General features: G+C 36.1%; 1 protein-coding gene across 4 annotated transcripts in view; it reads left to right on the top strand.

The window, feature by feature from the left end:
* PTPRR (protein tyrosine phosphatase receptor type R) overlaps positions 1-15,815 on the top strand; it is a 273,204-nt gene that overhangs the window by 14,702 nt on the left and 242,687 nt on the right. For 3 of the 4 annotated variants that reach the window (XM_059886567.1, XM_010805079.3, NM_001113261.1), the window contains 1 exon segment: positions 11,064-11,362. In XM_059886567.1, the coding sequence (XP_059742550.1) occupies positions 11,064-11,362 (299 nt within the window). 4 annotated transcript variants of the gene reach the window in all.

Here is a 15,815-nt window from a genome sequence, read left to right on the forward strand (position 1 = left end):
ACATTTCTGGAAGGGAGTGTTCTTTTGGTAACAAGCTCTTTTACTGAAAGGGAGGGCCTTTTAGTAAATCATGGTAATCATGGGAGGGCCCATGATTGTTTAAAATTTTTATATATATATATAATTCAATTAAAATTTATAATTGTTATCTTTTAGAAACAATGGCTCAGTGGGTAAAGAATCTGCCTGCAATGCAGGAGACTCGGTATACACGAGTCTCCACCCCTGAATCAGGAAAATCACCTGCAAAAGGAAATGGCAATTCACTCTAATATTTTCACCTGGGAAATCCCATGGACAGAGGAATCTGGAGGGCTCCTCCATGGGGCTGCAAAGAGTCAGACACGACTAATAATGCAGCACGCACACATTATTTTACTTTTTATGATTCATTTACTGGTCTGAAGATGAACTTTTTTTTTAATCAAATTGATTATTTGGTATCAGGATACAAAACAAGTGTGTGCACATATAAATATATGCATACATAATATAACACGTGTTGTAAGAACATAACTAAGACACAAACTGAATTTTGCAAAATTAGCTTTATGTTAATATATATAGACAGAGCCACAATGGAATTTTCAAAACACTAATATACCTTGCTAATAAGACATGAGTGAGTGCCTGTTATACCTGGAAGGTTATCCTAATGCACCTCAGTTGCCGCATCTTGGGAAGGCTGTGTTTGTTCACCAGGAAGATTCAGTGTTGGTACTGTGGGTGCTTCTAACTGGAGATTAGTGCCATGGTGACTTCACGGGTTAGCATTAACAGTAGTGAGTAGTATTACAGAACAACTGGAAGAATTGTTTTAATGTTAAACTCCTTCCATCCAAGGATAGCACTTCTGAAAATCCTCCTTTAAGTTCCCAAAGAGTCCTAGATTGTTCTTATGGAAAAACTTACCTCTTTAGAGAAAAATCAGTGCCATGTGAAATCTAACTGAATTGAGGCTCGCTTTAAAGAATGTACTGTACTCTCTTGTAAAGTACATTTCTAATCTGGTTGTAGACCTGTAATACAAGAACCACCTTCATTTTCTGATGAGAAAACAGGCTCAGAGAGGTTGAGGACCGTAACTCAAGTTCCGATAGACGGGGTGTGGTGGGTGTTAAAGATACAATCTAGGTCTCTAATCTCTTAAACCACTGCTTTTTTTTTTTTTTTTTTAAAGCATGTTTCTTTCCTTTCTCAGTTCTACTAATTGGCATTTTCTAAGTAAACTTTTACTGGTACTTAGGTATTTTTAACTTTTCCTGAGAGGCATTTACAAATCAAATGAGAACCTTGTCATAGCTCATGTAGAAATTCCCAAGGGACTTCCTTGATGTTATCTATTTGCATCTCCTTTCTAGAGAAGAAAGTGCTGGCAATCTTTGAAAAACAACAATTGTCCTTTTACAAAATAATCAGAAAACAAAGTTGCCCTTTTTTGATTGTTCACTTTTTCAGGTCTCTTTGGTGACCACTGTTTCATCCTTTGTTCCTTTCCCAAGTCACTGACACTGATTTAAACAGCTGCAATACATAGGACTTACTCTGAGAGGGTGTATGTGAGGCCATTCTACCTTATGCATCCAGAGTTACCAAAGTTGAATTAGAAATAATGAATCATAATGTACATAATCATAATATCACATTGTGATTTTACATATTTTCTCTTTCCTTTGTTATACATCTCTTCAGAGATTATCAGGGTCATATCCAGAATGAAATTTCAATTGTGGAATTTTATGACCATCAAAATTGGTTATTGTCCTGTAAATGTCATTCTATGATAAACGTACTTTTATTTTAAATGCAGTTAAGTATCTTCGACAAGCTAGTCACTATTCTGTGAGGGAGCTCTGTCCCTTAGAAATTGAAAAAATTGTCACTGAGCTCTCAGTGAAGATGAGGAATCCTATTACTCATCTCATATCTACTTTCTTTTTCATTCCTTACAAGAAGTTTCTTCAGTCCTTCTCAGTTCTCCTGGGATCTCCAATCTTTGCTCTCTTATCCTCTCTCTGTTATGAGATAGCTTCATCTCCTTCACGGAGAAAATAGAAACTGTCAGAAGAAAACTAGCTCAACTTCCACTGCCAAATCCATTAACATCCTTCATCTTCCTGCCTCTCCTGTATCCCCATATTATAATGGAAGAAATACCTCCCTCCAATCCAAGGCTCATCCTTCTGACTACTCTGGATCCCAACTCCTCCAGTCTTCTGGGGAGGCTCAGTCTATTGATTATTCCATCTGTTTTTTCTTTTAGTGGTATTTCCAACCACTCCTTCTCAACTAGCTCTTTCCCTTTATGGATTAAATGTACTCAGACCTCTCCTATAGTGGAAAAAAAAAAAAAATCCCTCAACCCTACTTTCCCTTCCTGTTAATACACTGCTACTCTCTTATCACACTGAAGTTTGTTGTAAGAGTTGTTATACATATTATTTCTCATTTATCTCCCACTTGATCCTCAATCCAATTACATCTAGCTTTCTTCCCCGTCAACTCTGAAATTACTTTCTGTACATTTATCAATCATTTGTGAATGAGATAGATAAACATTTAGTGATGAGAAAAGATGTTTTGATACAGTATTGAGTGAAAAGGTAGCTTACAAAGCATAATATAGCATAATCTATTGCCTTTATTTGGAATATAGTGCAATGAATTTTAACTTATCTATAGATTCATGTAATCATATCGTATACAGAAAAGTTCTGTCACTCCAAAGAACTCCTTCATTCTACTCCCCCTGCTTCTCAACTGATAACCTAATAATCATTGATCTAGTTTTTTCTTTTCAGTATTAGTTTTTGCTTTTCAAGAATGTTCTATAAATGGACTTTCTGCAAGTGTCTTCCTTTCCTCAGCCTAATGCCTTTGAGAGTAATCCAAATTGTTTTGCAGATCAATACTTCATTTTTTTAAAATTGATGAGCGATGTTCCATTGTATAGATGTATCAGTTTGCTTTCCATTCATCAATCGAAGGACATTTGAGTTTATTCCACTTTAGAGCAATTATGCATAGAGTTGCTGCAAAAGTTTGTTTACTATCTGAGTATCATTAGTATTTTTGATTTTAGCAATTCTAAGAGGTATGTAGTGTTATCATATCACAGTTTTAATATGCATTTCATTACTGGGGTAATATTCATGTGCCTCTTTGCCATTCATGTATCTTTGACTTTGTGTCTGTTCAAATCTTTAGCCTAGTTTTAAATTGGTTTGTTTTGTTTTCCTACTGTTAAATTTCTTGAGTTCTTTATTTTTTCTTATTACAAGTCCCTTGTTGGATATGTGATTTGCAATTACTTTTTGCCACTCTTTAGCTTGCTGTTTCATTCTCTTAACAGTGTCTTAAACAGAGCAAAAGTTTTTCTGTTTCAATCCAGTCCAATTGATCAATTCTTTTTCTCTTATGGATTGTGATTTTGGTGACATCTTTAAGAATTTTCTGCCTAACCCTAGTTATAAAGATTTTCTCCTGTATTTTATTCTAGAAGTTTTATAGTTGTATATTATATATTTGGATCTGTGAACTTTATTAAGATCATTTCTATGAAGTTTGTATAGAGATTCATTTTGTTACAAATGGATGTCTGATTGTTCCAATATGATTTTGAAAAAAACTATCCTTTATTGTTTTTACATCTTTATAAAAAAATCAAATGGTGACATTTTCTCTGGATCTGTTTTAATTAATTAATTAATTAATTTTAATTGGAGACTAATTACTTTACATTCTTGTGGTGGTTTTTGCCATGCATCAATCTGTTTTTGAACTCTGTTTTGTCTCATTATCTACCTCTTTCTTTGCTAATACTCCACTATATTGATTACTGTAGCTTTATCGCAAGTCCTAGAATAGGAGAGTAGTATTCTGTCACCATTATTCTTCATTTAAAATTGTTTATTCTACTTTAGAATCAATCTATTATATGTGTAGAATTTTGCTTGAATTTTTATTGTCATTGGGGATAATGAAATCTTCATTATATAAAGACTTCCAATTCATGAACACAGTATGTCTATTCAGTTCTTCTTGTTTTACTTTCTCAGCGTTTTGTAATTTTCAGTATATATATTTTGTACATATTTTGTTAGAATTATACCTGAGTATTTTATTTTTTGTAACTGTTGTAAATATTTTTTAAAATTCAGTTTTCAGTTGTACATTGCTAGCTTGTAGAAATGCCATTGATTTCATAGGTTAATATTACAGTCTATTCACTTGCTAAACTCACCTGTTGTATCAAAATTTTGATGAGTTCCTTAGGATTTTATACATAGACAATCATCCTTTCCACAAATAGAACAATTTTATTTTTTCTTCTCCACTATGTGTGCCTTTTACTTCTTTTCTTTGTTTACTGGCAATAAATAGGACTTTCATTCAGTAGAGTGTTGTATAAGAGTGATGAGTGTCATTGTCTTGTTCTCTATTCTTAAGAGAAGGAAGATAAACCTATTGTTAGCTGTGAGTTTTTGTGTAGGTGTCTTTTACAAGTTTGTAGAAGTTCCCTTCTATTTCTGGTTTGCTTTTTTTTTTCACTGTAAGTTGATATGAATTTTGTCAAATGCTCTTTCTGCATCACTTGGTATGATAATATGATTTTCCTTCATTAGACTGTCAATATGATGGATTAGGTTGATTGCTTTTTAAATATTAAAGCAGCCTTACATTCCCAGTATAAGCCTTACTTGGTTACGTATTATCTTTTATATTTCTGCATTCAATTTGCTAATATGCTCTTGAGGATTTTTACATATATATTCACAACCAATATTTGGTCTTTAGTTTTCTTTTTTAGTAGGGTCTCTTTCTGGTTTTGTTATCAGAGTAATTTTGGCCTCATAAAGTGCTTTGAGGAATGTTCCTTTTTCTTCTATTTTCTGGGAGAGGTTATGTATAAATGAAGTTAATTTTGTCTTTAAGTGTTTCAATTTGCCAGTGAAACCATTTGATCTTGAAGATTTCTTTTCTATAAGAAAACTTAAGTAGAAATTCAATTTCTTTTATAATTTTAGGACAATTTAGGTAACATATTTCATCTTGTGTGAGTTCCATTATTTTCTAGGGTTTCAGTTGGTCATTTCATCTAAGTTGTTAAATGTAGATGCAAAGAGTTGTACACATTTATTTTCTCATTATCCTTTTCATGTCTGCTGGGTATATAGTGATATTCTTTCTTTCATCTGATGTTGGCAATCTGTGTCTTCTCTGTTTGTCAGTCTTGCTAGAAATTTATCAATTTATTGATGTTTTCAAAGAATAAACTTTTGTTTCATTGATTTTCTTTATTGTTTCCTATTTTCAATATAATTATTTCTCATTTTAACTTCTTAATTTATTTTCCTCTACATTCTTTACATTTATTTTGCTCTTTTTTTTTCTGGTTTCCTAAAGTAGAGGCTTAGATTATTGATTTGAGACCTCTCTTCTTTTCTAATACAAACATTTATGCTGTAAGCTTTCCTCTAGGCACTGCTTCAACTGCATCTCACAAAGTATGGTGTTGTATTTTCTCCTGGAGCTATCCTTGTCTATACTCTGGTGTACACTGTGGGTTGGCTAGAGAATACTGGAGGCAGGGAGAAATGGTAAACTTACTGCTGGTGTTGTGCAATTTTGAATTCTGTTCTTCATCCCTAATCGCTCTGCTACTGTTTACTTCCCAGAGTCCTCAGAAAGCTGTTTTATGCATTTTGTTTAGATTTTATAGCTCTGTTTATTATAGTTAACAAGGCAGAGTGAGTCTTACCCAGACTCAGAATCTTCCTTAACCTTTTAAGTCCTTAAAAATTACTTTATTTTTGTTTAAAGACTCAACAGTGGAAGATGGTTAGCTTTGTATTTCTAATGCTATACCCAGAGCTTTTCCATGTTGAGTCTGATGCTCTGAATATCCAGGGTCAGCTGTCCATTGATGAATTTTAGGTCAATAAATCCTATGCAAGTGTTCAGAGTTGTTTCAACTCTCAGACTGTCAGTGACACTGGACACTGCCAATCACAGACTCCTTGGTACACTCTTTCCACGACTTCCATACTTCCACAATCTCTAATTTTTCTTCTTCTCCCGCCAAACATTCCTTTAATGTGGCTTCTTCTGGATCTTTGCTGTAGACTCATAGTTTTTCTCATTCCACAAGGCAGACTCATCATTCTGGCACTCACTTTTCCTTGAGTATGCTTATGGTTTTTCAGTATTTATCTTTAGTCCAGCACTTTCTCCTGGGTTCCATATAAATGTAATTTCTTTCTAGATGTTTCTGTTTCTATATATTGTAGGCACTACAGAATCACATTTCCCTGTCTCAATAAAGGACACCCCTATACATTGAATTGCCAACTAGAAATAGAAATATTCTTAAATATCCACTGTTAGTTCCTTCCTACAACATTAACTCAATTACTGAATTTATTCCTTTTTATTTTTGCATCAATCCCCATATCTTAAGGCTTCCGGAATTCACCTCTGCTTTGTCTTCCTACTGCCTGCCACCTTGTCTGGGCTATTCTACTGTCTTCTAAAATATTTTACCCAGTTCATTTGCACTTACTTTTGCTTCCTCCCAGTCCATTTTATTGTACAGCCAGAGTGATCTCTGAGAAATATAAATTTTACATTATCACTTTCCTCTCTCAATTTTATAAAATGTTCAATTGCCTAATGTTTCATTTCTTAAATGCTATTAAAGGTATTTTGCAATGTACCATGTTATCCTCAAAAATCACTCAGTCTCTTGGCATTAGTTTCCTATCACTGCATAACAAACTGCTATAAAATTTAGCAAATTAAAACAATACATATTTAGTATTTCTTAGTTTCTGTGAGGCAGAAATTTGGCCATGGCTTACTGGAGACTTCCGCTTCAAGGTCTCTCATTAGGCTTCAGTTAAAGTGTTGGCCTGAGCTAGGCTCCTAGGTGAAGGCTCACCTGAGGATAGATTTGCTTCCAAGCTTATTTACATGATTGCTGACAGGATTCAGTTCCTTAATTGTTGTTGCAACTGAGAGCCTCAGTTCTTCCTTGGATTTTGGCTAGAAGCCTCCTTCTTCACGTGGACCTCTCCAACAACTTGCTTCATCAAAGTCAAAAGGAGTCTCCTGGCAGCACAGAAGTCATCTTTTTTTAGCCGAATCACAGAAAGGACATCCCATCACAGGCGAGGTCTCACTCACTCTTAATGAGCATGAATGCCAGTAGGTATGGGTCTTAGAGTCCCAAAGGAACCTTCTTTTTCTAATTTCCTCTCTTAATTTCTCTGTGCTGCTTTCTGAATTATTACCTAAACTTTTCCAACTTACCAATTCTCTATTCAGTGGTGTCTAGTCTACTGTTTAACCCACATATTGCATTTCTTCAGTTACGATATTTTTCATTTCTATGATTTTCACTTGAATTGAAACATGCCAATTCTCTTTTCCTCAAATCCCTTATTCTTGTTTTCTTTTCTATTTGGATGTTTTAATTAACTTATTTTGAAGCCCCCTTCAATTTTCTCTTTCGTTTTTTTTTCTTAGTTAAGAATCTACCCACTTCTCCATCTTCTGACCATCTGTCATGGCAGTAATCCCTATGTGCTTTGTAATTTTTTTATGTCTATAAGTATGTCTTCAGTGGGACTTACCTTACTTGGAAACACATGGAAATTCCATTTATATTCAAGTTTCTAGAGACATCACTGTAAGATTGATTTTTCAGTTGCTCCTAAGACCTTATAATACATACAGGTTCTAAAACATTTTCTTTCTTAATCTTCTAGGAACTACTCTTCCTTAGTTTTCCTCCTTCTTTACTACCATTCCTTCTCATTTGTCATTATTGGCTCTATTTCATTCAGCTTCTTGACTCTAAATATTGTAATTCTACCATGAGCACTGTCCTATATACTCTTCTCTTTTCAAGGAATCTCCAGTCACTTGGCTTTAAATTTTATCCATACTGGATGATTCACAAATCTGTCTCTCTCCAACCATGAAGTATATACTTATTAAATTTCTAATTCAACATCTCCACTTTGATCTTTAATAGGCAACTGAGTCTTAAAATTTCTGAAATGTTTACCTGAATATATTCATAATGTTGAAGTGAAGAGGTAACATTTGAAGACAAAAAAATAAAACTTATCCCAAAGTTAGGACCACTAACTCAGTGGTCCTCAACTTCAGAGTTGGAATGTGAGAAAATTTTGATTAGAAATCCAGATTTGTAAGCTACCTTTGCAAAGAGTCTGCTATGGTATTTCTCAGCTAAGATATGGGGATCTGAGTCTTAATATCCCAGGTAATTTTGATGCAGGGATCTAAGCACAACACTTTGAAAAACTTTTTCTTTCCTAATGTCTTTGGTAGGGTTCCTAATAGTGATGCCAACTTGGTTCTCATTACTCAGGGACAAGGCAGGACTGAGTCTTTTCACATATACAACTGGATAGGGCTGGAAATTCTAGTTGTGTTTCAATTGCACTTAAAATTAGATTTTTTTCATCTTTCTCTGTAGGCCTATTTTCATACAAGAGACCTTATTAGTTGGACTCACCTTTTCTATTTTTTGGGGATTGATATCACATGTTGTATGTTTAGCCACCCAGTCATGTCCAACTCTTTGCGACCCTTTGCACCATAGCCTGCCAGGCTCCTCTGTCCATGGGATTTTTCAGGCAAGAATGCTGGAGTGGGTTGCCATTTCCTTCTCAAGATTGAACCTGCATCTCCTGTGTCTTGTGCATTGCAGGTGGATTCTTTACCCACTGAGTCATCGGGGAAGCCTGATATCATATAAAAAGAAAGATTGAAGATAAATGTCTCAGGTCTTCATTAATTTTTCCCCTTCTCATAAATCCGTGTTTTCTGATCTTCTGAGCTACTTCGTTTTCTTAGTGAAACTCTTTGCCATCCCCTACCATGTTTTTTTTTTTTTTTCCTTTTTCCTCTTCTCAAATCTTGCAAGGACTTCCAGTCTTTTTTGCATGTTAATTTTTTAATTAACATGCCTATTTCTATAGCACTATCTTGTCAGATAGGGTTATAATCCCTCTTTTTGGTAGGAGAACCAATCCCTCAGGTGAGAAACGTAAATTCATTCAAGTGTGCAATATGCATTTCTGAAACAAGGGACCATCTTTAAGTGAGGCATGTTTACAAAGTCAGCTAAGATAAAAATAGTATCTCCATTCTGTTTCTTAACCTTAAGGTGACCACTCCGTTGTTGCTCTTTACAATGTCAGACTCAGTCCTCTAAGAGGGGAGGGAGGAAACTGTTCACCTATAGTATAGAAATACTGTGGGACAGTGGCCCCAGCCTTTTTGGCGCCAGGGATCAGTTTCGTGGAAGAGAGTTTTTCCATGGACAGGCCTGACAGGGGATGGTTTGGGGATGATTCAAGTGCATTACAGTTATTGTGTACTTTATTTCTATTATTGTTACATCAGCTCTACTTTATATCATCAGATATTAGACCCTGGAGGCTGGGGGCCCCTACTGTAGGACACTACAATATAATTTATTAAATCACTTTTAGTAAAATTTAAACAAACATTTGTGGTCAGAAAGTTAATATATCTCTAAAACATTTTATCACCATTCTCCATTAATAAAACACAGCAAGAATATTAACAGTGGAGGACCATATTCATTTATATATGTTCCTAATGACAGTGTCATTTCCAAATCTGAGGAATTCCTACTTCATTCAGAGAAACAAAGTTTATAGTTATTTCAAGGTCACACTATCTAATCATCATTGTTGGTGAATGGTTACAGTAAATTGATTTCTTTTTCTAAAAAGTTACAGTCTATTCAGCATACTGAGGATTGAAGACATGAGGACTAGTTTCTATTACTGTCTCAGAATTCACATAGAATTTAATTGTGATTGGAATGATCTAAAAGCCTAAAGGCACTGGGACCCAATGGTCTCCAAACAATTACATTATGGTGAATGCAGTTGAGCTTACTGAAAAAAAATAACCTGTCTTCTTATCCCTAAGTGAGAGTTGAGAGCATATTGGTAAAATAACATTACTGAAAGTGCTGTAAATATATGCTGGTCACAGAGGCTTGATGGGGGGGAAAGCTATAAAAACTAGAAATTTCTCTACTATAAATATTTGGTAAGAATTCAAGGCACCCCAAAATTCTTATAAAAAGAGGGAAGTCATCTTCTGGGGAGAGCATTTTTACAGCTTATTGTTGCCATAGGCATCCTGAGGGAAAATCTGTGGTGCCTAGGTTGCCAGGTACAACGTGGATGGCATTATTATGTTGTGATCTGTTCAATCAGCTTGTCGTCTTATATAGAAGACCTTATTTGCTTTTCTAATTGGCATGTGACCTAGTGATACTCTTTAGACTTACATGTATATGTTATCTGTTTCCTTCTGTGGCCAATGATAAAAAGAATAAAAGAGCTATTCAAGTCAATGGATATTTACCTAACAGACAAAATAAAAGAGAATGTATTACTTTATCGGGATGGCTAAGTAAGAAGGGGAGAATGGATATTATACAACTGGGAGTTGCTACCACAATGAGTATACTCAGCCTTCTGCCCTTAGTCAGCTTCAAATAGTATAGAAGTATTAAAAATTACACATAATTGATTATAAAATATCAGCAGGATAAAAGAAGTATGAAATAAGAATTGTATGAAATGCTATTGATTAAAGGGAGGAAAGCTTGAATATGATATAAAGGGTTGTCATTTGAGGAATAGGTAGGACATCCAGGAAGAGTTGATCAACAAGGTGTTAGAGCCATGCATTTAGATAAAGGAGGAAATTCCTGACTAAAAGATGCATTAGAATATCTGAAATATAGGACTTTTTCAAACTATACCCACTTCTGTGTACCCAAAATCTCTGACATGCCTCCATGCCACCAAGTGTGTTCTCTTTATTGGGGATAATGGAGTAGGGATGAAAATGGAGAGTAACTGATCTAAATCCTTCACAAGTCTTAAAGCTTTCTAAGAACAGGTAATTCTCTTTATCAGATAATCTATTCAGCTCAGTGAAGAAGGTCTTTGATTTTTGCTTCTTCTTCTTCCCCCTTTCAGGATGCCTTGCAAAAAATAATGATCACTTCTTGGCAATTCGTCAGAAGAAGAGTGGGAAGCCAGCATTCATTTATCACCACTCACAAGACATTGAGAAGAGCCTGGATATAGCTCCACAAAAGATACACAAACATAACTACCATTCCTCTTCTGAAGCTCAAATAGGCAGACACCACCAAATTGTTAATTCAGCATTTCCTAAACCCGCATATGACCCATCTCTCAATCTGTTGGCCATGGCTGGTCAAGACCTTGAAGTGGAAAACCGCCCAGTCCCAGCAGCAAATGTGATTGTGGTGGTAAGTACTGCATTTAACTGATGCTGATGCTTTCCTCTGTGGTTGATGCTTTCAAACAAATGAAACCTAATGGTGACAAGTTATCACTGGATCTCAATGACTATTTACCATAGCATTTCTTATTCTCTGGTGTTTCCTTTTTGTTAATTGATTATTATCTGTTGGCTTCCTCTTGAATGTAGGCCCATAAAATAAGAAACTCTGTCTGTATCTTCTCTGCACAGCCCAATGCAAGGTGCACAGTAGGTGCTTAATAATTTGAACAAAAAATTGTATCAGGAAGTCTTTACTTATGTTGATTCATATCCTGCAGTTTTGGATCATATCCTGCGCTTAGCCTCCTGCCTTCTGTGGTAATTTGCTCTAAGTAGATTGGCTTGAGTCTCAGTTTATATATATAAATTGTTGTTGTTGCTTAGTTGTTAAGTCATGTCCGACTCTTTTGCGACCCCATGGACTGTAGCCCACCATGCTCCTCTGTCCATAGGATTTTCCAGGCAATACTGGAGTGGGTTGCTGTTTCCTTCTCCAGGGGGTCTTCCCAACTTAGGGATCAAATCTGCATCTCATGCATTGGTAGGTGGATTCCACCACTGAGCCACCAGGAAAGCCCATATATATACATAGTATTTATTAAAGATAATCTGGTCACTTGATTCAAATGGTAAGAAATGAAGGGACCCTGAAAGGGAAGAAGTGATGATGAAGGAGGGGAATTCTCTAACTGGAGTAGATAAAGTGGTTGGGAAGTAATTGATGGATAATATTCCTAATATCAGTGAACAAGCATCACCTTTTATTAATCAAGGTGATGTAGTGGGTCCATTGTTTGCATTCTTAGGATTTGTAACCTAGACCAGAGGGTCCCAATTTCTGGAAGTATCATAAACTTATGCTAAGGTTGACAGAGCATTTGGACTACAGTCCCTCTCAAATTTAAAATTACAATAGGAGGATTCACATTAAAACTACAAAGCAGTAGCTAAATAAGTGTTGATCACATTTCTGTCTCCAAATATAACCAAGTATGTTGACTTTTAAGATGATTCAATGAAACCATGTTTGCATTTTGGCAACCTCTCTATAAGCCTAATGTAATGAAAATTAATAACCTTTTTTTCCTTTTCTTTACTTTTTTATCTACCACATATATGACAACTAAGTATGGAGAATCAAAGATCCATTCATTGATGTTTTCAACTAGCATGCACTTAATATTTATTATGATCCAGCCATCATTTCAAGTATCTAGAAATACCCATCATTTGAGGTATCTACAAATGAAATGGAGTCTTTTGTTTTGGTTGGGAAATGTGTGGGAGGAATGTTGGTAACCAAAAAAAAATCATAAATTGAGAACATAATATGAGCTTTTGTTAAGGAAAAATATGTGGGTCATTTTGCTGCTTGAAAAACTCAGACAAATTTTCTGCATTTACATGAGTAACAGATGTTCTGAAGGTAAAAGCCATGCACTGTGTCTATTGAGTGAAGACAAATGATATTAATGTTGCTGTATCTCTACATGATTGTGCTAATGCTTGGACTCAGGAGAGATATTTCCTCTAGTGACCATCATACACTCATTGTTATCAACTCTTAAAGTCATTATGAATTACAGATCAAGAGGTTTGTTCTATCTTCTGATGTCATGTACTGTCGAGTTAATTTAATATTATGGAGGATAAAAGGCATCAATGAGGAATTCTGGCAGGTCATTTCACTTTTAGTCCATCTGTGGTTTAGAGATCATGAAGAAGCTGTGCTTTTTCTTTGGGGTGATGATGACATGGAGGCAATAGGCAATTTTGCTGCATTAGCCTTCACTAACCTCTCTTGGTCTAGACTCTAACCATTCTGTGGCTCTGATAGCTGGCAACAACAATTACTAGTGCTAATGTTTCCTGTAATCCGCTTACATTACTTATGCACATGATGATTTACTAGGAAAACCAGGGAAGTTGGGTTATTTTTACATAAATCAATAATTTTCAGCTTGCTCAAAAAGCAGAGTGTCAACATTTAATCAACTATCAGCTGGTTTGATGGTTCATTCTATACAGAAAGGAGAGTTAGGAATGGAACATACGTAGTGAAAGGGAGATATTTCAGCTGCTAAATGACTTTGGTGGAGTAATTGGTATGTGTTTGCACACGTGTGTGTGTGTGTATGTGTATAGAAAATATTGCAGTGATACCAAATAATTATTTTGTGGCTTAATTTATACCAAAATGAGTAGTATCAATAAGTATTCATTTCCTGAATTGGGGAAAATTATTGCAGTCTTTTTCAGCCAGGGTAAAAACCTACTCCCAACTTCCAAAATATACATGTAAATAACTTTTAAGACTTCCTAGCTTAGAGGAGAGATCACTTGTTTCTTTCTCTCTCACTTATTCCTGACGTCTTTAAGACCATGAATTTTAAAATAAAAAATTTAACAAGGACTTGAAAGTTGCATGTATCCTTCTTATTTTCCTGATTCCTGTTGTTGGCACAAAGCATTTCAGAAAACATTCATCCCCAAATGATTTTTTTTCCTTTTTTTCTTTCCTTTATGATCAGGAAAATCTGTAGTTTATTTATTCCAGGGAGAGGACAGCACAATTAAAATGTTTATCCTAAAGCATGCTAACTATGTTCCAGAAGCTCAATTAAGAAGCTGTTCTGATTTTTGTACAAAGAAGAAATATGAATATCCTCAAGGTCAAGGCTGTGGTAGGAGTTTAAAAAAAAAAAATGTCTCTAGCCAAACATGTGCTGAGAATTCCATCAATATACATCAGGTCACAAGGCTACCATGTTAAGAAAGAGGGAAGTCAGGGTGTGAGGGAAAATGGAAGCGTAGAAGACGATGCAAGCTTTTCCAGTTCAGCAAGTTCAGCGTAGATTGCTGAGTGAAGAAGGCTTTAGCTTGGGCAAAATATGAGAAGACTGGGGAATAGGAAGGTTTTGGAATATAAAGGGTGAGGGTTATATAGTAAGATTATAGCTTACTCCACAGAATGGATTTGAGAGAAGGAAAAGGGATAGGAGGAGGAGGAAGAGAAGGGGATGAAGAAGGAAAGGGAAGGAGAGAGGACAGGAGAGGAAGGAGGGGAGAAAAGGAGGGAAGAAAGGAGGGGAGGGAGGGAAAGGAGAAGGAGAAGAAAGCAGAAGATATAGCAGCAGTTCTTAGGGCAGTGGGAAGACTTTTGTGAGCACATAAGACCATGGAGAGTCTCCAGGAGCCCAAGATGGTCTCTATGGGATTCCTAGAATCCCAAAGCTTCTTGTCTCACTCACCACTCACCCAGACCATTACCCAGACTATCAACTAAATTAAGTTACTTACTTACTTCATCCGTGAACGGTTTGTGGCCAGCTAATAAAATAAGGCACATTATCTCAAACTAAAACCATATGCCTCACCTGTAGAACATCCCTAAAAACCCACCATCTGTTTACAAGAGGGGAGGTTACCTGAAAAAACATTGGGACACTATTAACAAGTAAAGGCAGAATAGATGCCAGAGAGCAGCTAAATGTATGCAAAAGCAGAAGATCTGGACTTCAGTTTTTATTAAGATGTGATAGTGCCTTCAAGAAATAATGAGGATATGACAGCTTACAACTTGTCCTCAAGAATATGATTCTTGTACCAAAAAATATATGACTAAAGTCATACTGACAGTAGCCCAAACAAGCAGCAAATACACTCTGATATAGGATAAAATTAAATAAAGGTGCTTGGGCTATGTCCTAACACTCAGACTTTTTGCCTATGAGGACTATGATTTAGCGCAATCTTTTGGACCCAGGATATTTTATCCCAAGAAAGTTCTGAACTTATGAAAACCACTCTAGCGTGTATACTTCTTGGTGCATGTATGCATGCTTGGTCTCTCAGTAGTGTCCAAGTCTTTTGCGACCCCATGAACTGTAGCCTGTCAGGCTCCTCTCTCCATGGAATTCTCCAGGCAAGAGTACTGGAGTGGGTTGCCATTTCCTCCACCAGGGAATCTTCCTAACCCAGGGATCAAACCCGTGTCTCTTGGGTCTCTGGGGTTGGCAGTTAGATTCCTTACCACTAGCACCATCTGAGAAGCCCATACTTCTTGATGTTGCTACTGCTGCTGCTAAGTCACTTCAATCATGTCCGACTCTGTGCGACCCCATAGACAGCAGCCCACCAGGCTCCTCCGTCCCTGGGATTCTCCAGGCAAGAACACTGGAGTGGGTTGCCATTTCCTTCTCCATACTTCTTGATAGTGACTGCTTATATGGTGGGGACCAAGATGGCTGCATTCATGCGTAGGCTAAGTGATTGCAGACAGTGGAGTGATGGTCATTGTGGGCAAGCTCACAGAAGGTGGGAAGCAAATGCAGGCTTTGAGAAAATTATGAATTATTGTGTGTCAAGCATATTCAGGATCTGACAGTAAGTACCAAGTCCAAAATATTAAATAGATG

Source organism: Bos taurus, chromosome 5 (genome assembly GCF_002263795.3).
Source record: "Bos taurus isolate L1 Dominette 01449 registration number 42190680 breed Hereford chromosome 5, ARS-UCD2.0, whole genome shotgun sequence".
Classification (NCBI taxonomy): Eukaryota; Metazoa; Chordata; class Mammalia; order Artiodactyla; family Bovidae; genus Bos; species Bos taurus.